At 50.5% G+C, this 21,459-nt stretch overlaps 1 protein-coding gene across 4 annotated transcripts in view; it reads left to right on the top strand.

The window, feature by feature from the left end:
• Window positions 1–18,736, top strand: part of LOC141153617 (Fanconi anemia group M protein-like) — a 91,122-nt gene extending 72,386 nt beyond the window's left edge. Inside the window, exons 15-19 of one of the 4 annotated variants that reach the window (XM_073638578.1) lie at window positions 985–1,067; window positions 1,164–1,235; window positions 5,092–5,202; window positions 18,161–18,317; window positions 18,596–18,736. In XM_073638578.1, the coding sequence (XP_073494679.1) occupies window positions 985–1,067; window positions 1,164–1,235; window positions 5,092–5,202; window positions 18,161–18,317; window positions 18,596–18,711 (539 nt within the window). In that variant the 3' untranslated portion in view covers window positions 18,712–18,736. Of the gene's footprint in view, window positions 1–984; window positions 1,068–1,139; window positions 1,236–5,091; window positions 5,203–18,160; window positions 18,318–18,595 lie in introns of those variants that run through there. The other 3 variants (XM_073638577.1, XR_012247327.1, XM_073638579.1) reach the window with 3 other exon arrangements.
• The last annotated feature ends 2,723 nt before the right edge of the window (window positions 18,737–21,459 follow it).

Genomic DNA, 21,459 nt, shown 5'->3' with positions numbered 1-21,459 from the left:
TGTGAGCAGAAGAAGTGGACCATGGAGCAATGTAGGAAGACTACCTGGTCTGATGAATCACGTTCATATGGACGGCCAGGTGCATCCGGGGAAGAGATGGCACCCGGATGCACTATGGGAAGAATACAGGCCGGCAGAGGCAGCATGGTGGGTTTGGGAAACTTCTGCCATTTATGTGACAAACATTGTCAGCGCAAGTATCATCAGGGCAGCACTAATCCGTAATGACAGTGATAAGGAAAGTAATCACTACAGCTATTATAATCTATCATTTGCCAATATGTTATATTACTTGCTACATGCCCGCATCCTCCACCACGTGGTATGGAAAATCCAGCTGAGATCTGATCTGGTCTTTACAGCTGATATGAATAAAATGGAAATTTAGACTAAAAGTTACAATTAAAAAGGGATAGATAAAGATCAGATATAATACAAAAATCTGTACGGAGACCCCCTCCGTCATATAGAAAGTAGGCTCTGTTTCTAAAGGTTTTTTTTGTATCATATCTTTATTCCTTTTTAAGTGAAACTTAAACTCTGTTTAATTTTATTCAAATCGCCTATGAAAACCGGATCTTTGCTGGATTTTCGATATCACCAGTGCCCTCTTTCATCAGATTATGACGCCATTGGTTTGGTGGAGTCCATGGGTCAGAGACTCTTTTTTTTTTTGGCACGAAGGGAAATCTGCACCATGTTAAGCCCATGGTTTACTGTTCTGGCTGATTGGTGAATATTTTGTCTTTTCTTTTGTTCTTTGTTATTTTCGCTCTTTTCCTCCTTTTAACAATCCGGCACGTCCCCTGTATCTGCCGTGTAGTAATAATGACCTCGGGGACAGCTGTTTTCTTTCTGTAGCTGCAGGACACTGAACATGGAGGTCGGACTCTGGTGATTTAATTGCTGTCTGTCGCTGTATTTTTGCCTTTTCATTTCGCGTTTTTATCATTCTTTTTTGGGATTTTTGTCATCTCTCCACAGGTAGCAGCCCCGAGAGCGAAGATGATGTTGTCTTTAGACGGAAAAGAAAATTGACTAGTGCCGATGTCCTCAGGTCCCCGGAGGTGAGATGGGGGAAGCGTCTGACAAGAACGCGCCGGGACGCGTCTGAAGGCGCCGACTCTGGTTTTTATTAGTTTGTTCCCAATTCTGTTTTGCAGACCCCAAGCAGCGAGTGTGATTTCGACTCACCGATGCCCGCGGTTAAGAAGCGACGACACCTCCTTCACACAGTAAGCTTGCTGTCAGGGAAGATCTGCCCATCTTCAAGAAAAAACAAATCCATCCAATAATCCAGAATACTTCATCGATTAATGATCAGATTACAGTCTTATGCTGTTTGTGTAACCATAGACATACACATGTAATCCGGCTTGGACGGGACCCGATGTTAATAGATTATTCTGGGTTATTAGAGAATAAAAATAAAGCTAGATTAGCCAGCAGACATGGGCGTGCTTGACATATATAGCCCGCATGATGTTTTCTAAAAGTCGCTAAAAACTGATGTGCCGAACCTGTTGTTTTCAAGGGTGGAGGGACCAATTGACCCACTAATGTATTGGGACTCACTGACTCTCCTCCTAATTGCTGCTGCAGGGAAAAAAGAAAGATTGGGCAGTTTGATTTTAACATGCCCAATCCTTAGCCACTGCCTGAGGGGTCTGACAGTGGTGTACTCCCCACAATCAGAAGACCGCGGCATCTCGCTCGGGCGCTCCCCGTCTCTCTGCCGCTCGCTCGGGCGCTCCCCGTCTCTCTGCCGCTCGCTCGGGCGCTCCCCGTCTCTCTGCCGCTCGCTCGGGCGCTCCCCGTCTCTCTGCCGCTCGCTCGGGCGCTCCCCGTCTCTCTGCCGCTCGCTCGGGCGCTCCCCGTCTCTCTGCCGCTCGCTCGGGCGCTCCCCGTCTCTCTGCCGCTCCCCGTCTCTCTGCCGCTCCCCGTCTCTCTGCCGCTCCCCGTCGCTCGGCCGCTCCCCGTCGCTCGGCCGCTCCCCGTCTCTCTGCCGCTCCCCGTCGCTCGGCCGCTCCCCGTCTCTCTGCCGCTCGCTCGGCCGCTCCCCGTCTCTCTGCCGCTCGCTCGGCCGCTCCCCGTCTCTCTGCCGCTCGCTCGGCCGCTCCCCGTCTCTCTGCCGCTCGCTCGGCCGCTCCCCGTCTCTCTGCCGCTCGCTCGGCCGCTCCCCGTCTCTCTGCCCCTCGCTCGGCCGCTCCCCGTCTCTCTGCCGCTCCCCGTCTCTCTGCCGCTCCCCGTCTCTCTGCCGCTCCCCGTCTCTCTGCCGCTCCCCGTCTCTCTGCCGCTCCCCGTCTCTCTGCCGCTCCCCGTCTCTCTGCCGCTCCCCGTCTCTCTGCCGCTCCCCGTCTCTCGGCCGCTCCCCGTCTCTCGGCCGCTCCTCGTCTCTCGGCCGCTCCCCGTCTCTCGGCCGCTCGCTCGGCCGCTCCCCGTCTCTCGGCCGCTCCCCGTCTCTCGGCCGCTCGCTCGGCCGCTCCCCGTCTCTCGGCCGCTCGCTCGGCCGCTCCCCGTCTCTCGGCCGCTCGCTCGGCCGCTCCCCGTCTCTCGGCCGCTCGCTCGGCCGCTCCCCGTCTCTCGGCCGCTCCCCGTCTCTCGGCCGCTCCCCGTCTCTCGGCCGCTCGCTCGGCCGCTCCCCGTCTCTCGGCCGCTCGCTCGGCCGCTCCCCGTCTCTCTGCCGCTCCCCGTCTCTCTGCCGCTCCCCGTCTCTCGGCCGCTCGCTCGGCCGCTCCCCGTCTCTCTGCCGCTCCCCGTCTCTCGGCCGCTCCCCGTCTCTCGGCCGCTCCCCGTCTCTCGGCCGCTCGCTCGGCCGCTCCCCGTCTCTCGGCCGCTCCCCGTCTCTCGGCCGCTCCCCGTCTCTCTGCCGCTCCCCGTCTCTCGGCCGCTCCCCGTCTCTCGGCCGCTCGCTCGGCCGCTCCCCGTCTCTCGGCCGCTCCCCGTCTCTCGGCCGCTCGCTCGGCCGCTCCCCGTCTCTCGGCCGCTCGCTCGGCCGCTCCCCGTCTCTCGGCCGCTCGCTCGGCCGCTCCCCGTCTCTCGGCCGCTCGCTCGGCCGCTCCCCGTCTCTCGGCCGCTCGCTCGGCCGCTCCCCGTCTCTCGGCCGCTCGCTCGGCCGCTCCCCGTCTCTCTGCCGCTCGCTCGGCCGCTCCCCGTCTCTCTGCCGCTCCCCGTCTCTCTGCCGCTCGCTCGGCCGCTCCCCGTCTCTCGGCCGCTCCCCGTCTCTCTGCCGCTCGCTCGGCCGCTCCCCGTCTCTCGGCCGCTCCCCGTCTCTCGGCCGCTCCCCGTCTCTCTGCCGCTCGCTCGGCCGCTCCCCGTCTCTCTGCCGCTCCCCGTCTCTCTGCCGCTCGCTCGGCCGCTCCCCGTCTCTCTGCCGCTCGCTCGGCCGCTCCCCGTCTCTCTGCCGCTCGCTCGGCCGCTCCCCGTCTCTCTGCCGCTCGCTCGGCCGCTCCCCGTCTCTCTGCCGCTCGCTCGGCCGCTCCCCGTCTCTCTGCCGCTCGCTCGGCCGCTCCCCGTCTCTCTGCCGCTCGCTCGGCCGCTCCCCGTCTCTCTGCCGCTCGCTCGGCCGCTCCCCGTCTCTCTGCCGCTCGCTCGTTCTATATTATATATGTATTTCTATATACAGCTGACTTTCCGTGCCTCTGTTTCCCGCAGGCACAACGTATTTTGATCATTTGCCAGCATTCTTTCCTCTTATTATGTAGATGGGTCTGGGCCCCGTTCTTACAATTACCTTACATTGTGTATAAAATTACCCATGAGCCATTTAGCGGCCATTATGCCCATTATCTGTATACATATAAGACTGTATAGCATTAGTATAGTGCTGTACAATGCAGGCGAGGTCTGCGCAGCGCGGCTCCTATTCACATCCCGTATGCAGGATAAAGCAGCGCCTCATCCCGCTGTTCTAGTAATTTAGCTAACGAACGCCTTCTATCCGTCGTCTGTACAGAGAATGGCCCACGTGTAATTTATCGGAAAATACAAATGATTGCCGACGTCTAGTCATCGCCTAGCAACAGCCGCCATCCGGGAAGCGGCACTTTCCGCAGCTCGTTCAAGGCTGATAATGAAAAGCGGCATCGGAATCCGCTCGTCCTTGGACTCTTCTTAGTGAATGTTATTTGTCGCTCCTTTGTTTCTCAGGCGGTGACCTCTGCCCCCCAGCTCCATACTAATGGTATATGTTGTAATGTCACTGTGATCACTGTGCTTTTATGGAAGTTTTATTGCAAAAAAAGTTTTGCTTTCTCGAGAGTTAGAAAACCTTCTGACTAATGTATTTTCTGAGGAGTCATTGATGGCACCGAGAGGACTTCAGCTACAGCGAGTACCCGGCTGGGGGTCTCTGTGCCCTGATATAGAAATTACACCACATTTTCACAAAGGCAACATTTCTGCCATTCAAACTTGGCCTAATGTTTGAGCTCTGTATGGTGGTAGAATATGTTCTTTGTATGGCGGTAGTATGTGAACCCTGTATGGCGGCAGCGCAAGGGCTTTGGGGTGGGGGAGGGTGGGGTGGCTCGTGAGCTCTAGGATGGGGGGGTGGCGGCGGCGCGTGAGCTCTGGGGTGGGGGGAGGGTGGGGTGGCGCGTGAGCTCTGGGACGGGGGGGTGGTGGCGGCGCGTGAGCTCTGGGACGGGGGGGTGGTGGCGGCGCGTGAGCTCTGGGATGGGGGAGGGTGGCTCGTGAGCTTTGGGATGGAGGAGGGTGTTGCGTGAACTCTGGGATAGGGGGGTGGCGCGTGAGCTTTGAGATGGGGTAGCGCGTGAGCTCTGGGATGGGGGGATGGCGTGTGAGCTTTGAGATGGGGTAGCGCGTGAGCTCTGGGATGGGGGGATGGCGTGTGAGCTTTGAGATGGGGTAGCGCGTGAGCTCTGGGATGGGGGGATGGCGTGTGAGCTCTGGGATGGGGGTGGTGGCGGCGCGTGAGCTCTGGGATGGCGGGGTGGTGGAGCTTGAGCTCTGGGATGAGGGTAGTGTATGGCACTGGTGTCTTTGCAGTTCTTGGTAGTATTTAATATTCTGGTACTATTGTGCTACTTTTACCAATAATAATCTTTTGTGTGATCATTTTTTTTACAGCTGGACTCTGATGATGAAAACTTTGTTAAACCCTCCGCTCATCACAAGGTTACTGTTCATAATGGCCGAAAGGAAAAAGATGTGCAAACGGCGAAACACAAGAAGCGGAAGGTTTGTGCTAGTAACACAATCTCTGATCAATCATCTATTATTTCTGATCATTCAGAATATTTAATTACTCCGATTGTAAAAAAAAACCCCCAAAAAACCCCCAAAAAACGTATCATAAACACCATTGCACCAGTCTGTGAGTTTTGTCTATTACTGCAGGCTAGCTCCATTGAAATTCATAGGACTTCAGCTGCAATCCTAGACCCAGCCTGAGTATAGGAGTGGCGCTGTATCTGGAAGAAAGCAGCTGTTTTCCCATAATTCTGTGTATCCGTTAATGATCATCCCCCCTTTTTTTTTTTTTTTTAATCTACTGTTACATCCTACTCAATGGTGATATACTGACTTGTTGGGTCATCCAATGCAATAAATATGTTGTAGCTGCTCTCTGCTCTGACTAAACCAGAAAACTCATTTCTAGAGAAACTGTTATTTGTCATACGCATGTACTTTACCTGGTGTAAACGCCGCTGTTCTCCTGAATTCTGAGATGTTTTTCTTTTCCTCCTGTGCCTCTCTGTTCCTGAATTATGGCACTCTTTTCCATGTATGTAAATCTAGACTTCTTAGCAAAGTGGGTGTGGTCTTCCAGACAACGCCCATCATGAAAGCTGTGGACCACACCCAATTTGCTAAGAAGTCTAGATTTACATACATGGAAAAGAGTGCCATAATTCAGGAACAGAGAGGCACAGGAGGAAAAGAAAAACAGCGCTGGATTCAGGAAAGCAGCGGCATTTGCACCAAATAAAAAATAGTATATCTGTGACAAGTGAAAGGTGCCATTTTAAGGCCATTATTGTCAGCATTTAATTGTGCATAGTTTTAGTCTTGCTAATTTCATGTATAATGGTAACATCTTGTTGCGCTATATATATATATATATATATATATATATATATATATATATATATATATATATATATATATATATATATATATATATATATATATATATATATATATATATACATATATTATTGTGTGTGTGTGTATATATATATATATATATATATATATATATATATATATATATATATATATATATATATATATGTGTATATATATATATAATATTGTGTGTGTATATATAATATTGTGTGTGTGTGTATATATGTATATGTATATATATATGTATATATATATATGTATGTATGTGTATGTGTATATATATATATATATATATATATATATATATATATATATATATATATATATATATATATATATATATATATATAATGTATGTGTGTGTATATATAATGTATGTGTGTGTATATATACATACATACAGTTGTGCTCAAAAGTTTACATATCCCGGCAGAATTTTTCTTGGCCTTGTTTCAGAGAATATGAATGATAACAAAAAAGCTGCATAAAAGCTGAGTGAGTTTCTGGGATCCAGACAGACTCTTGCATCTTTCATCCAGCCACTGACGTTTCTGGATTGTGAGTCATGGGGAAAGCAAAAGAATGGTCAACGGATCTACGGGAAAAGGTAGTGGAACTGTATAACACAGGAAAGAGATACAAAAAGATATCCAAGGAATTGATGATGCCAGTCAGCAGCGTTCAAACTGTGATTAACAAATGGAAAATCAGGGGCTCTGTAAAAACCAAACCACGGTCAGCTAGACCAAATGAAATTCCGGCCACAACTGCCAAGAAAATTGTTCGGGATGCAAAGAAAACCCCACAAATAACATCAGCTGAAATTCACTAGAGGTGTGACTGTTTCAAGATGCACAATAAGGAGGCACTTGAAGAAAAATGGGCTGCATGGTCGAGTCGCCAGAAGAAAGACATTACTGCGCAAATGCCACAAAGTATCTCGCCTACAATACGCCAAACAGCACAGAGACAAGCCTCAAAACTTCTGGAACAAGGTAATTTGGAGTGATGAGACCAAAATTTGAACTTTTTGGCCACAACCATAAACGTTACATTTCGAGAAAGGTCAACAAGGCCTATGATGAAAGGAACACCATTCCTATGGTAAAGCATGGAGGTGGATCGCTGATGTTTTTGGGATGTGTGAGCTACAAAGGCACAGGAAACTTGGTAAAAGTTGAAGGAAAGATGAATGCAGCACGTTATCAGCAAATACTGAAGGCAAATTTGCACTCATCAGCTGGAAGCTGAGCATGGGACGTACTTGGATGTTCCAATATGACACCGATCCAAAACACTAAGGCCAAGTCGACCTGTCAATGACTACAGCAGAACAAAGTGAAGGTTCTGAAGTGGCCACCTCAGTCTCCTGGCCTCAATATCATTGAGCCACTCTTGGGAGATCTCAAGCGCGCAGTTCATGCTAGACAGCCCAGGAATTTACAGGAACTGGAGGCTTTTTGCCAAGAAGAATGGGCAGCTTTACCATCTGAGAAAATAAAGAACCTCATCCACAACTACCACAAAAGACTTCAAGCTGTCATTGATGTTAGAGGGGGGACGATACACAGTATTAAGAACTGGGGTGTGTGAACATTTGATCAGGGTCATTTGGATGTTTTTGGTTGTCATTAAGATTTAAAAAGAGAAAACACAGTAGTTTAACAATAAATGGCTTCACCCAACCAATAACCACAAGTGGAGAAAAAGATTTTTTTATCATCATTCATATTCTCTGAAACAAGGCCAAGAAAGCAAAAACATGGCTGCCATTAGCGGCTCATGTGTGGCACGGAGGTCAGCGGCGATGCAGCCGGCTGCTCGCAGCATAAGTCCCCCGACCGCACGTGCCGCTGACCTACATACGGCTATCGTCGGAAGATCAGCGGCTACGGCCGCTTATCTCCCGAGGACAAGAGTGACGCCCCTCCCCTCCTTTCCTCTCCTTTCCCCTCCTTTCCTCTCCTCTCCCCTCCTCTCCCCTCCTCTCCCCTCCTCTCCCCTCCTCTCCCCTCCTCTCCCCTCCTCTCCCCTCCTCTCCCCTCCTCTCCCCGATCAGGACCCCGATCAGGACCCCGATCAGGACCCCGATCAGGACCCCGATCAGGACCCCGATCAGGACCCCGGCGTCATACTTACCCCTCCCCGTGCCTCCACAGCAGCTCCTGTGTCTTCCGCTGCAGCTCTGTGACGTCTCAGGTCAGAGGGCGCGGTGACGTCTTTCAGCAGCAGAAGGGAAGGAAGGGAGACACGGATCCATTACTAGTGGTAGACGGAGCCCCACAGGATAGTTCACCTCAGATTAGAAAAAGTGACGACCGGCCCCTCCAGCTTAGGCTTCTCCTACTCCCATGTCCTTCAGTCTAAAATTTGAGGTCGCAGAGGATAGTTGCTGCCTTTGCAGCTCCTCAGAAGAATTTTTTGTTTTATCATTTCCGGAGACCTGGACACCCCGTGGTCTAGAGGTCTCAGGGGGTCTCGGCGCTGCTGGGACCCCTGACCCTCCCCTGGCAGATCTGCGTACCCCCTAAGGAGGTCCCCGCAGAAGCCTGCCGGCCCCGGGGGATACAGGGCGCTCCCTGGCGGAGACGCACACCGCTTCTGTGGGGTCCCTGCGCTCTCCGCCGTGGGGGGAGCAAAGGGCCACGGTGCCACAGATCCCTGGGGGTCCCTGTGGCGCTCAGCTGGGTAAGTGCTCTCAATGTTTGAGTGCTTCAGCGGCAGCCGCTGTTACTGTTTCAAGTGGTGACCTCTGTTTTGTCCTTGCAGGATATCACCGCTGCAGGCGTTTGTGTCAGGGGAGCAGGGACGGGGAAGCGCAGGCTCCGTTAGTAGCGACGGTGGGGGGCGTGGCTTCGCGCCTCTATGCTGCCTGTCATCATAGCCTCAGACAGGAAGTGCCAGGAAAGCGCGCGCTGGAGCTGACTCAGCCCCCTCTTCTTCTTCCGGCCATTACCTCGTGCAACCTCCTGCTCCCCGCTCTCTACACCAGACACCGATAAGGAAGAGCAGTCACCGCGGCCAGCTGGTGAGTCACTTCTGCCTTTTAAGGCAGAAGATTCCTTTTTAACACTATTGCAGCGCAGAGCACCTTACTGCTGGCCTGTTAAGGCAGACAGGGTGTGCTATATCCGGCGCTGCTACCTACCCGCTGAGGAGGCTCTGGGACTTGCACACCGCTGTCCTTTTAAGGCAAAGGTGTATTGCGTGGTCAGCAGCATTAACCCCTTCTCATCAGGGCAGTTAACCCTTTCTGGACCCTAGTCTGTTAGGTTAACTTTTGCTCTGCAGGCAGCTGGGGTAGCTCTTCTCCCTCTAAGGAGGAGCTTTAACCCTTCAGTGCTTGGGTTTTTTTTGTGTAGGAACAGGCTGTGGTAGCGGAATCACACATCCTCGGTCCTGTACCCATTGTAAGTGGTTATTACCTCCTTATCCGTGACGCTCGCAACTGTGTGGGATCATGTCGGATCAGGGACCAGGGGGCGCGGATCTCTCTCCCGGTCCGCTTCAGGATCGGTCACGCGTATCTGATACGCCGGGGTCTTCGACGGCGTCAAGTTCGACACTGGTCGGGGGTTTCAATGATGTTAAAGTGGAGGGCTGGTTATGTCGGCAGGCTATTTCATAGAGTTTCATTCTCGACCCCCGGACAGGTTTCGTCAGTGTGTGGTGGTTCCGGGTCCGCTGGAGGACCGGGGAAGGGGGTTTTACGCCAACTTTTTTGTGGTCCCCATTCTGGACCTCAAAGAATTGAATGTTCATGTCCGGACCCGGAAATTCCGTATGGAGTCTCTTCGCTCTGTCGTGGCGGCCCTGTCACAGTATTATATCTTGGTGTCGATCGACATCCGCGACGCCTATTTGCATGTCCCTATTTGCAGGGCTCACCAACGCTTCCTGCGTTTCGGCATACGTCAGGCCCATTACCAGTTTGTGGCCCTACCATTCGGGTTGGCCTCGGCTCCCAGGGTTTTACAAAGATTCTGGCGCCGCTCATGGCGCTCCTTCGAAGGCAAGGAGTTACGATTCTCCCCTACCTGGACGACCTGTTAATTGTGTCGCCCTCAGCGGAGGAGGCGGTGACAGCTCGCGATCTCTCCCTTCAGCACCTGGAGGACTTCGGGTGGCTGGTCAATTGGAAGAAGTTGTCATTGGAGCCGTCGCAGTCAATCCTGTTCTTGGGGATGCATTTCGACACTGTACGGCACGAGGTCGGCGATGGCGATGTCCCTTCGGAAGTGTATGCTCCTTCTGGGTCTGATGGTGGCGGCAATGGAGGCGGTACCGTTTGCACAATTTCATTCCCGGGGTCTCCAAGATCTTATTCTGACCCGTTGGGATCGATCGCCGGCTTCGCTAGATCGCTGTGTCGGTATCTCCCGCAGGGTGCGAGAGTCTCTTGGATGGTGGTTACGTCCGGAGGCTTTATCCCTGGGGAAATCCTTCCTCCTTCCACGGCGGTCGGTCATTACCACCGATGCCAGCCTGACTGGCTGGGGGGGGTTTGGAACGATCTCTGGGTTCAGGGGGTCTGGTCGTCAGAAGAGTCGTCTCTGCCGATCAACATCCTGGAGTTGAGAGCGATATTTCTCTGCCTCCGACATTGGATGGTCCCTTTGAGCGGTCTGCCGGTCTGGATTCAGACGGACAATGCGACAGCTGTCGAGTATATCAACCATCAGGGCGGGACGAGGAGTTCCAGACTCATGATGGAGGTCTCTCGGATCCTGGTATGGGCTGAGTCCAGGGTTCCAGCCATCTCCGCTATTCACATCCCAGGAGTGCTGAATATCACGGCGGACTTCCTCAGTCGCGAGCAGGTGGATCCCGGAGAATGGAGTCTTCATCCGGAAGTTTTTGCACTGCTGTGCTCCCGTTGGGGGACTCCCCAGGTGGACTTGATGGCATCCAGGCTGAACGCCAGGATTCCAACGTTCATGTCCAGGTACAGGGACCCGGAGGCTGTGGCGGTAGATGCTCTAGTGGCCTCGTGGGACCAGTTCGAGCTGGTCTACGTGTTTCCGCCGGTATCCTTACTTCCTCTGGTGATCCGGCGGATCAAACTCTAACGAATTCCGGCGATTTTGGTGGCGCCGGATTGGCCGCGGAGGGAGTGGTATTCAACGCTGGTGTCTCTTCTGGCTGCGCCTCCGTTTCCACTGCCTCTTCGCCCGGACCTGTTAACCCAAGGGCCCATTCGTCATCCGGACCTGAAGTCACTTTTTTTGACGGTGTGGCACTTGAGACCGAGATCTTGACCCGTCGTGGGTTTTCGGCCGAGGTCATTGCCACCTTGCGGGCGGCCAGAGGTCCAGCTACGACTAGGATTTATCACAGAACTTGGGAGGCCTTCTATTCATGGTGTTCTGGATCGTCAAGGAACCCGAGGGTTTTTTCCATTCCCAACTTCTTGGCTTTTCTGCAATGTGGTTTGGCCAAGGGTCTGGCGGTTGGTACCTTGCGGGGTCAGGTATCTGCACTATCCGTGCTTTTTCGGAAGGCTATTGCCTCGCGCTGGGATGTGCGTTCGTTTTTTCGCGGGGTGGCACGTCAGTTTCCGCCTCGTAGGGCGTTTGTGGCTCCTTGGCGGCTCAATCTAGTCTTGGAGGCTCTTCAGCATGGGCCGATTGAGCCTATGGATTCAGCTACGCTTTACTTGCTTTCTTGGAAGGTGGCCTTCCTGCTGGCGGTCACCTCCTTGAGAAGGGTTTCTGAGTTGGCGGCATTGTCTTGCTCGGCCCCTTTTCTGGAGTTCCACTCGGATCGCGTGGTGCTTCTTACCCGTTGCGATTTTCTGCCTAAAGTGGTGTCGCGTTTCCACGTCAATCAGGACATCGTGTTGCCCTCCCTCTGTCCGAATCCGAAGAGTCCAAAGGAGCGAGCCTTGCACTCGTTGGATTTGGTGCGGGCTTTGAAGTTCTATCTTACAATCGCGCAAGGGTTTCGGAAGTCGGACTCTCTTTTTGTGATTCCTGCTGGTCGTCGGCGTGGTCAGCGGGCTTCCAAGGACACTATAGCTCGGTTAATACGTTCGGCTATCCTGGAGGCGTACCGGCTCAAGGGCGAGCCTTGTCCGGTTAAGGTTCGAGCTCATTCCACGAGAGCTGTTGGTTCGTCGTGGGCTTTTCGTCAGGGGGCCTCGGCAGCGCAGCTCTGCCAGGCGGCTACCTGGCGCTCCGTTCACACTTTTAGTAAATTTTATAAAGTGGACGTGAGTGCTTCCGCCGATGTGGCCTTGGGACGCAGGGTCCTGCAGGCGGCGGTGGTTTAGGTTATCTCTTTATCTAGTTTTGGCACTTGTTGCGCGCTTGCCTAAGTTGTTGGGGTGTTGGTGATTCTGCCACTGTTTCCCACCCTTGAGTTCTGGACTGCTTTGGGACGTCCCACTAGTAATGGATCTGTGTCTCCCTTCCCTTCTGCTGCTGAAAGACAGATTTTGGTAAGACCTTACCTGTAAAATCCTTTTCAGCGAAGGAAGGAAGGGAGACCCAGCACCCTCCCAGGGCAGAAGTGTATTATTGTTTTCCAGATGCGGCGCGACTCCTCTCTGATGGCGGTCATCTGGGCGGGGGTCGGTGCGCTAGGGCTCTGTTCCAGCATTGCCAGCTCATCGCAGTTGTCAGGTCCAGTGAGTAGTGCCTGGGACTGTGTGTTTTTTCTGTTATATGCATAACCTGTTCTCTCGCATTTCTGAATTTTCGGAAGGGGTTGTGTTGTCTGCTCTTCCTTAGCTTGTGTACGGACTGAAGAACATGGGAGTAGGAGGAGCCTAAGCTGGAGGGGCCGGTCGTCACTTTTTCTAATCTGAGGTGAACTATCCTATGGGGCTCCGCCTTCCCACTAGTAATGTCTGTGTCTCCCTTCCTTCCTTCGCTGAAAAGGATTTTACAGGTAAGGTCTTTCCAAAATCCGTGTTTACACCGCGCTCTCTCCTGACCGGTCACAGCGCACAGCGTGAAGATGCCGGCTACGCTGGAGTCTAGAGAAGCAGTGAGGTGAGTATTGGATTTTTTTTTTTTTTTTTTGCATGGGGCCATAGGGGACCTGCATGGGGCACTATGGGGGGATGGGACATCCTGCATTGGAGTATTATATAGGGGGGATGTGACAGCCTGCATGGGCCATTATATGGGGCGAGAGGTGACATCCTACATGGGGCATTATATAGGGGGGATGTGACATCCTGCATGGGGCACTATAGTGGGATATGACTTCCTGCATGGGGCATTATATAGGGGGAATGTGACATCCTGCATGGGGTATTATATACGGGGGATGTGACATCCTGCATGGGGTATTATATGCATGGGGTATTATATACGGGGGATGCGACTTCCTTCATGGGGCATTATAAAGGAGGGTCGGGAGACATATGCTAGAATACATTATGCGTTAGAATCGGGCAACCATCTAGTATGTGTGTGTATATGTATATGTATATATATATATATATATACACAGTGGGTACGGAAAGTATTCAGACCCCTTTAAATATTTCACTCTTTCTTTCATTGAAGCCATTTTGTAAATTCTTAAAAAGTTCATTTTTTTTCTTATTAAAGTACACTGTGCACCCCATTTTGACTGGAAAAAAAACAGAAATGTAGAAATTTTTGCAAATTTATTAAAAAAGAAAAACTGAAATATCACATGGTCATAAGTCTTCAGACCCTTTGCTCAGTATTGAGTAGAAGCCCCCTTTTGAGCTAGTACAGCCATGAGTCTTCTTGGGAATGATGCAACAAGTTTTCATACCTAGATTTCGGGATCCTCTGCCATTCTTCCTTGGAGATCCTCTCCAGTTCCGTCAGGTTGGATGATGAACATTGGTGAACAGTTGTTTTCAGGGGTCTCCAGAGATGCTCAACTGGGTTTAGGCCAGGGCTCTGGCTGGGCCAGTCAAGGATGGTCACAGAGTTGTTCTGAAGCCACTCCTTTGTTATTTTAGCTGTGTGCTTAGGGTCATTGTCTTGTTGGAAGGTGAACCTTCGGCCAAGTCTGAGGTCCACAGCACTTTGGAAGAGGTTTTCATCCAGAATATCTCTGTACTTGGCCGCATTCATGTTTCCTTAAATTGCAACCAGTTGTCCTGTCCCTGAAGCTGAAAAACACCCCCATATCATGATGCTGCCACCGCCTTGTTTCACTGTTGGGATTGTATTGGTCAGATGATGAGCAGTGCCTGGTTTTCTCCACACATACCGCTTAGAATTATCACCAAAAAGTTCTATCTTCGTCTCATCAGACCAGAGAATCTTATTTCTCATAGTCTGGGAGTCCTTCATGTGTTTTTGAGCAAACTCTATGCTTTCATATGTTTTGCACTGAGGAGAAGCTTCCATCGGGCCACTCTGCCATAAAGGCCCGACTGGTGGAGGGCTGCAGTGATAGTTGACTTTCTGGAACTTTCTCCCATCTCCCTACTGCATCTCTGGAGCTCAGCCACAGTGATATTGGGGTTCTTCTTTACCTCTCTCACCAAGGCTCTTCTCCCACGATTGCTCAGTTTGGCTGGACAGCCAGGTCTAGGAAGACTTCTGGTGGTCCCAAACTTCTTCCATGTAAGGATTATGGAGGTCACTGTGCTCTTAGGAACCTTGAGTAATGCAGAAATTCTTTTGTAACCTTGGCCAGATCTGTGCCTTGCCACAATTCAGTCTCTGAGCTCCTTGGGCAGCTCCTTTGAGCTCATGATTCTCATTTGGTCTGACATGCACTGTGAGCTGTGAGGTCTTATATAGACAGGTGTGTGCCTTTCCAAATCAAGTCCTATCAGTTTAATTAAACACAGCTGGACTCCAATGAAGAGTAGAACCATCTCAAGGAGGATCACAAGGAAATGGACAGCATGTGACTTAAATATGAGTGTCTGAGCAAAGGGTCTGAATACTTATGACCATGTGATATTTCAGTTTTTCTTTTTTAATAAATTTGCAAACATTTCTACATTTCTGTTTTTTTTTCAGTCAAAATGGGGTGCAGGGTGTACTTTAATGAGGAAAAAAATGAACTTTTCAGAATTTACCAAATGGCTTCAATGAAAGAAAGAGTGAAAAATGTAAAGAGGTCTGAATACTTTCCGTAACCACTGTATGTATAATATATATATATATATATATATATATATATATATATATATATATATATATATATATATATATATATATATAATGCAATACAGAAATAGATTTGAAGTGCTGTAAATGTATTGGCTCTGGGTGTATATATTTTTTTAATGTAATTTTTTAAGTTTAGGCTTTAATTGTGTATGCCAAATTTTTTTGGTAGCAAATGGGTTAACACCCCTCTCTACTCGAAAAAAAAACAAAACACTTCAATGTTCAGGTATTAATAAGGCAAGAGGAAGAGCTGGTGTGTTGGGGGCAATGACGGGCTTAAATAGGAAAGCTCGATGTGATCCTCGACCTCCAAACCATTCCACGTCTTTTAAAGATCTTCCTCTTTGCGCCGTGCACATTACCTGGGTAATGGGAGAAGTAACTTCTTCCAGCTCAGTGGCCGGCACATTGCAGGGAACTAATTGGTTTTGACGTCCAGGTCGTAAGTCACATTCTAGTTCTAGAACTGGACTGTTCTGCTCTGTGTGATATATTGGGATGCCGGAAACGCACACCAGTCCTCTTATCACCTGCTCGTCGCCCTTCCATCAGTCGGTAGTCATGGCTATGATCAAGTGTGCAGCTATGTGAGGGGCAGAGCTGCCAGCTGCACTTGAGGCCCTTCTGCCACACCGGCCAGCATCATGGCACATGGCAGGTTTTGGAGCTCCAAGTTAAGCATATGGCTTGTAAACTTGCAGGTATATAGAAAGATCTGGGTGGTATTCAGTGTTCACTTTAAAGGGTTTGCACCCTACCAGGACACTCTGAAGATCCTTCATCTGAATGGAGTAGTGATGGGACGTGCGCACCTTTTCTCTCATTATTGTCTGCGTGACAGTGGAGCGCTGTACTTCCAACTCCGGCAGACCCATAGACAATGAATGGAGCAGAGGTGCGCATGCTCCATCTCTGATCTGGGGTCCTAGTGGTTGGACCTCCCAATGAGTAATAAATTATTGCCTATCCTATTGATAACTTGGTGCAAACCTTTCCTTCTGTCTGTGGCCCTCCAGACTCAATAGTAAATACCTTGTGCTTTGAGTGGTACGCAGCACCCAAGCTAAGTCATGTCATTGACAAGTGAAACGCTGGGAGCAAATCACAGGACAAGATGTCGGCCGGCCCCTCGGGAGCAAATGTGGCAGAACAAGCACATGTCTTTTGGTTGTCATATTTTGGGTTTAGTGGAGAATTTCGCACCTCCCGAGCTCATCACTTTTCCTATTGGGAGTATTTTTTTTTTTTTTTTTTTTAATATATATACAGTACAGACCAAAAGTTTGGACACACCTTCTCATTTAAAGATTTTTCTGTATTTTCATGACTTTGAAAATTGTACATTCACACTGAAGGCATCAAAACTATGAATTAACACATGTGGAATTATATACTTAACAAAAAAGTGTGAAACAACTGAAAATATGTCTTATATTCTAGGTTCTTCAAAGTAGCCACCTTTTGCTTTGATGACTGCTTTGCACACTCTTAGCATTCTCTTGATGAGCTTCAAGAGGTAGTCACTGGAAATGGTCTTCCAACAATCTTGAAGGAGTTCCCAGAGATGCTTAGCACTTGTTGGCCCTTTTGCCTTCACTCTGCGGTCCAGCTCACCCCAAACCATCTCGATTGGGTTCAGGTCTGGTGACTGTGGAGGCCAGGTCATCTGGCGTAGCACCCCATCACTCTCCTGCTTGGTCAAATAGCCCTTACACAGCCTGGAGGTGTGTTTGGGGCCATTGTCCTGTTGAAAAATAAATGATGGTCCAACTAAACGCAAACCGGATGGAATAGCATGCCGCTGCAAGATGCTGTGGTAGCCATGCTGGTTCAGTATGCCTTCAATTTTGAATAAATCCCCAACAGTGTCACCAGCAAAGCACCCCCACACCATCACACCTCCTCCTCCTCCATGCTTCACGGTGGGAACCAGGCATGTAGAGTCCATCCGTTCACCTTTTCTGCGTAGCACAAAGACACGGTGGTTGGAACCAAAGATCTCAAATTTGGACTCATCAGACCAAAGCACAGATTTCCACTGGTCTAATGTCCATTCCTTGTGTTCTTTAGCCTAAACAAGTCTCTTCTGCTTGTTGCCTGTCCTTAGCAGTGGTTTCCTAGCTGCTATTTTACCATGAAGGCCTGCTGCACAAAGTCTCCTCTTAACAGTTGTTGTAGAGATGTGTCTGCTGCTAGAACTCTGTGTGGCATTGACCTGGTCTCTAATCTGAGCTGCTGTTAATCTGCGATTTCTGAGGCTGGTGACTCGGATAAACTTATCCTCAGAAGCAGAGGTGACTCTTGGTCTTCCTTTCCTGGGGCGGTCCTCATGTGTGTCAGTTTCTTTGTAGGGCTTGATGGTTTTTGCAACTGCACTTGGGGACACTTTAAAATTTTCCCAATTTTTCGGACTGACTGACCTTCGTTTCTTAAAGTAATGATGGCCACTCATTTTTCTTTACTTAGCTGCTTTTTTCTTGCCATAATACAAATTCTAACAGTCTATTCAGTAGGACTATCAGCTGTGTATCCACCAGACTTCTGCACAACACAACTGATGGTCCCAACCCCATTTATGAGGCAAGAAATCCCACTTATTAAACCTGACAGGGCACACCTGTGAAGTGAAAACCATTTCCGGTGACTACCTCTTGAAGCTCATCAAGAGAATGCCAAGAGTGTGCAAAGCAGTCATCAAAGCAAAAGGTGGCTACTTTGAAGAACCTAGAATATAAGACATATTTTCAGTTGTTTCACACTTTTTTGTTAAGTATATAATTCCACATGTGTTAATTCATAGTTTTGATGCCGTCAGTGTGAATGTACAATTTTCATAGTCCTGAAAATACAGAAAAATCTTTAAATGAGGAGGTGTGTCTGTACTGTATCTTTAGGTTTTTCTTATAATAATTTATGGTCAGATTGACGTCCGTTCTGCCCTTTTGCAGCATGCAGCCAGGCAGTTCTTGGATGAGGAGGCCGAGCTTTCCTCAGACGAGTTCGAATTTGTGTCTTCGGATGAGAACAGCGACTCTGAGAACGAGCGCGACACGTCCCTTGTGGGATTCCTGAACGATAACACCCAGCTGTCGCAGGGCCTAAATGGTGAGTGCAATATGGCAGAAAGGTACTGCAATGGCTCCTGGTAGGCCTTAGCAGTCATAGATGGTGGTCTTGCTGGATTGGAAGATGTGGGGGGACAGCCAATGGGCTCATGCTTCCCTTTGCCATAAAACATTGCAGCAGTCTATCTTGCTGTACTGTTATACAATCAGCCCTAGATGACGTCTCCAACCATATTTACTGAGACGTGGAAACAGTCAGTGAGCGGCGTCCTGCAGGGGTTGATCTCAGTTCACCTTGATGTGATTTTTTCTTTTCAGACTCAGAGATGCAGGGCGTATACCTTTCATCTGTACGCAGCCCCGCTGCTGGCAACAGGTATAAACTGCTGCACAAGAGGCACAGTATGGCCGTCTTCTCCCAGGTGGGTATATGAGTCTTGAGATTTGTGTGATGCTGCAGAGCTAGATTGTCAGGTCTCCTATTCACACACAGGGAGAGACCTGTCAATCCATTGGAGCGGGGTGATGAGAAGCCGCTGTTTTATAAGAAATTGTGCAGATGTTACCGCCAGTGTGATATTCATGCTCCCTTGGTGCCGACGTCATGAACCCTACAGACTCCCTCTAAAGGGGTTGTCCTGTAACAACAAGTGGATCACTGATCAGTGGGGTCTGAACTTCAGATAAGGGCACTTTCATCCCTGTTAGGGTATGTGCACACGATGCAGAAATGAAGCAGAAAATTTCTGCATCATTTCTGCATCTCCCTGGCAGAAAAAACGCATGCAGATTGTGCATGCGTTTTTCCTGCAGAATACATGCGGATCCACATGCAGATTGACATGCGTTTCCGCATGCAGATTGACAAGCGCTTTCCAGGCGATTTTAGCATCACCTGGAAAGTGCTTGACAACTAGGTCACACTATATAAATCCATGCAAACAGCATGGATTTATATAGTGTGACCCGAGAGAGTGTATATACTTACCTCCGATGGCCCGCGCTGTCCTGCTTTACAAAGTTCCCGGCTGCCGGCAACTTTGAATTGAAAGACCTGCCGACGTCAGCGTCACGTGACCCGTCACATGACTCTGACGTCACCGCAGGTCCTACAACTCACTGCAAGTGCCGGGAACCAAGTGGGAGCGCTGCGCGGGCCGACAGAAGGTAAGAATACATTTATTTTTTATTTTATTCTTTTTTTACAGCTTTTTTAATGGTACCTGGGTGTGGATGAGACTCTCCTCTCCTCCACACCCGGGTACCATCCGCATATTAGAACGCGCCAATAACGCAAGTACAAATGCTGTCTTGTGGAATTGGCGCGTTCTAATGCAAGTCAATGGCGGCGAAATCGCCGCGTTTCCGCAAAATTCCGGAAAAATCCGCGTCATGGGCACAGCACATGCGGATTTCCATTGGGGAACATTGCTTCCCTTCTACCATGCGTTTTTCACGCGTTTCCGCGGCGTTTACGCAACTGCAAAAACGCCGCGGAAACGCATGAAATACGCATCGTGTGAACTCAGCCTTTGACTGGAGCGTGTCTCACCGCCGCTGTATTCATTCCCCATAGAGGTGGCAAAATCTGCGTTAGTTTTTTTCTGGCAGTCCCATAGAGAATGAATCGCACATCCGACCTGCCACTGTATTGTGTAATGGGGATAAAAGTGCCCCATTCTGCAGATTAGTGCGGGCCGCAGCGGTCGGACCTCTACTGATCAATAAGTGATTGTGTATCCTCTGTAGATGTGATACGTTTTTTTTCCCCGGGTGTCTTCACTATCGCCTGATTCCATGGAACTGAAGACTTTAGTACGATGCATTTCCATATAATTTTTTTTTTTTTTTTTTATTATTATTATTATTATTTTTATTCTCTTGGTTGATGGTGAATGACGGCGGCTTCTTCCCCAAGTCTTGCATGTGTGTATGTGAGAAGGGTCTGGATGAGCTGTGTGTTGGGGGCTGGGGGGTCTGGATGAGCTGTGTGTGTGTGGGGGGGGGGTCTGGATGAGCTGTGTGTGTGTGTGGGGGGGGGGCTGGATGAGCTGTGTGTGTGTGGGGGGGTCTGGATGAGCTGTGTGTCTGTGTGGGAAGGGTCTGGATGAGCTGTGTGTGTGGGGGGGGTCTGGATGAGCTGTGTGTCTGTGTGGGAAGGGTCTGGATGAGCTGTGTGTATGTGGGGGGGTCTGGATGAGCTGTGTGTATGTGGGGGGGTCTGGATGAGCTGTGTGTATGTGGGAGGGTTCTGGATGAGCTGTGTGTGTATGTGGGGGGGCTGGATGAGCTGTGTGTGGGGGTCTGGATGAGCTGTGTGTGTGGGGGGGGCTGGATGAGCTGTGTGTGTCTGTGTGGGAAGGGTCTGGATGAGCTGTGTGTATGTGGGGGGGTTCTGGATGAGCTGTGTGTGTGTGGGGGGGGTCTGGATGAGCTGTGTGTGTGTGTGGGGGGGTCTGGATGAGCGGTGTGTGTGTGGGGGGGCTGGATGAGCTGTGTCTGTGTGGGAAGGGTCTGGATGAGCTGTGTGTGTGTGTGGGAAGGGTCTGGATGAGCTGTGTGTGTGTGGGGTGGGGGGTCTGGATGAGCTGTGTGTGTGTGGGGTGGGGGGTCTGGATGAGCTGTGTGTGTGTGGGGTGGGGGGTCTGGATGAGCTGTGTGTGTGTGGGGTGGGGGGTCTGGATGAGCTGTGTGTGTGTGGGGTGGGGGGTCTGGATGAGCTGTGTGTGGGGGCTCTGGATGAGCTGTGTGTGTGTGGGAAGGGTCTGGATGAGCTATGTGTGGGGGGGGGTCTGGATGAGCTGTGTGTATGTGGGGGGGGTCTGGATGAGCTGTGTGTGTGTGTGGGGGGGTCTGGATGAGCTGTGTGTGTGTGGGAAGAGTCTGGATGAGCTGTGTGTGGAGGGGGGGGGTCTGGATGAGCTGTGTGTGGGGGGTCTGGATGAGCTGTGTGTGTGTGTGGGGTGGGGGGTCTGGATGAGCTGTGTGTGTGTGGGGTGGGGGGTCTGGATGAGCTGTGTGTGGGGGGCTCTGGATGAGCTGTGTGTGTGTGGGAAGGGTCTGGATGAGCTGTGTGTGTGGGGGGGTCTGGATGAGCTGTGTGTGGGAAGGGTCTGGATGAGCTGTGTGTATGTGGGGGGGGGTCTGGATGAGCTGTGTGTGTGGGTGTGTGGGGGGGGGGT

Source organism: Phyllobates terribilis, unplaced genomic scaffold (genome assembly GCF_046119375.1).
Source record: "Phyllobates terribilis strain yellow unplaced genomic scaffold, ASM4611937v1 Scaffold_7__3_contigs__length_470593459, whole genome shotgun sequence".
NCBI classification, from domain to species: domain Eukaryota; kingdom Metazoa; phylum Chordata; class Amphibia; order Anura; family Dendrobatidae; genus Phyllobates; species Phyllobates terribilis.
This window is presented reverse-complemented; position numbering and strand designations above follow the sequence as displayed.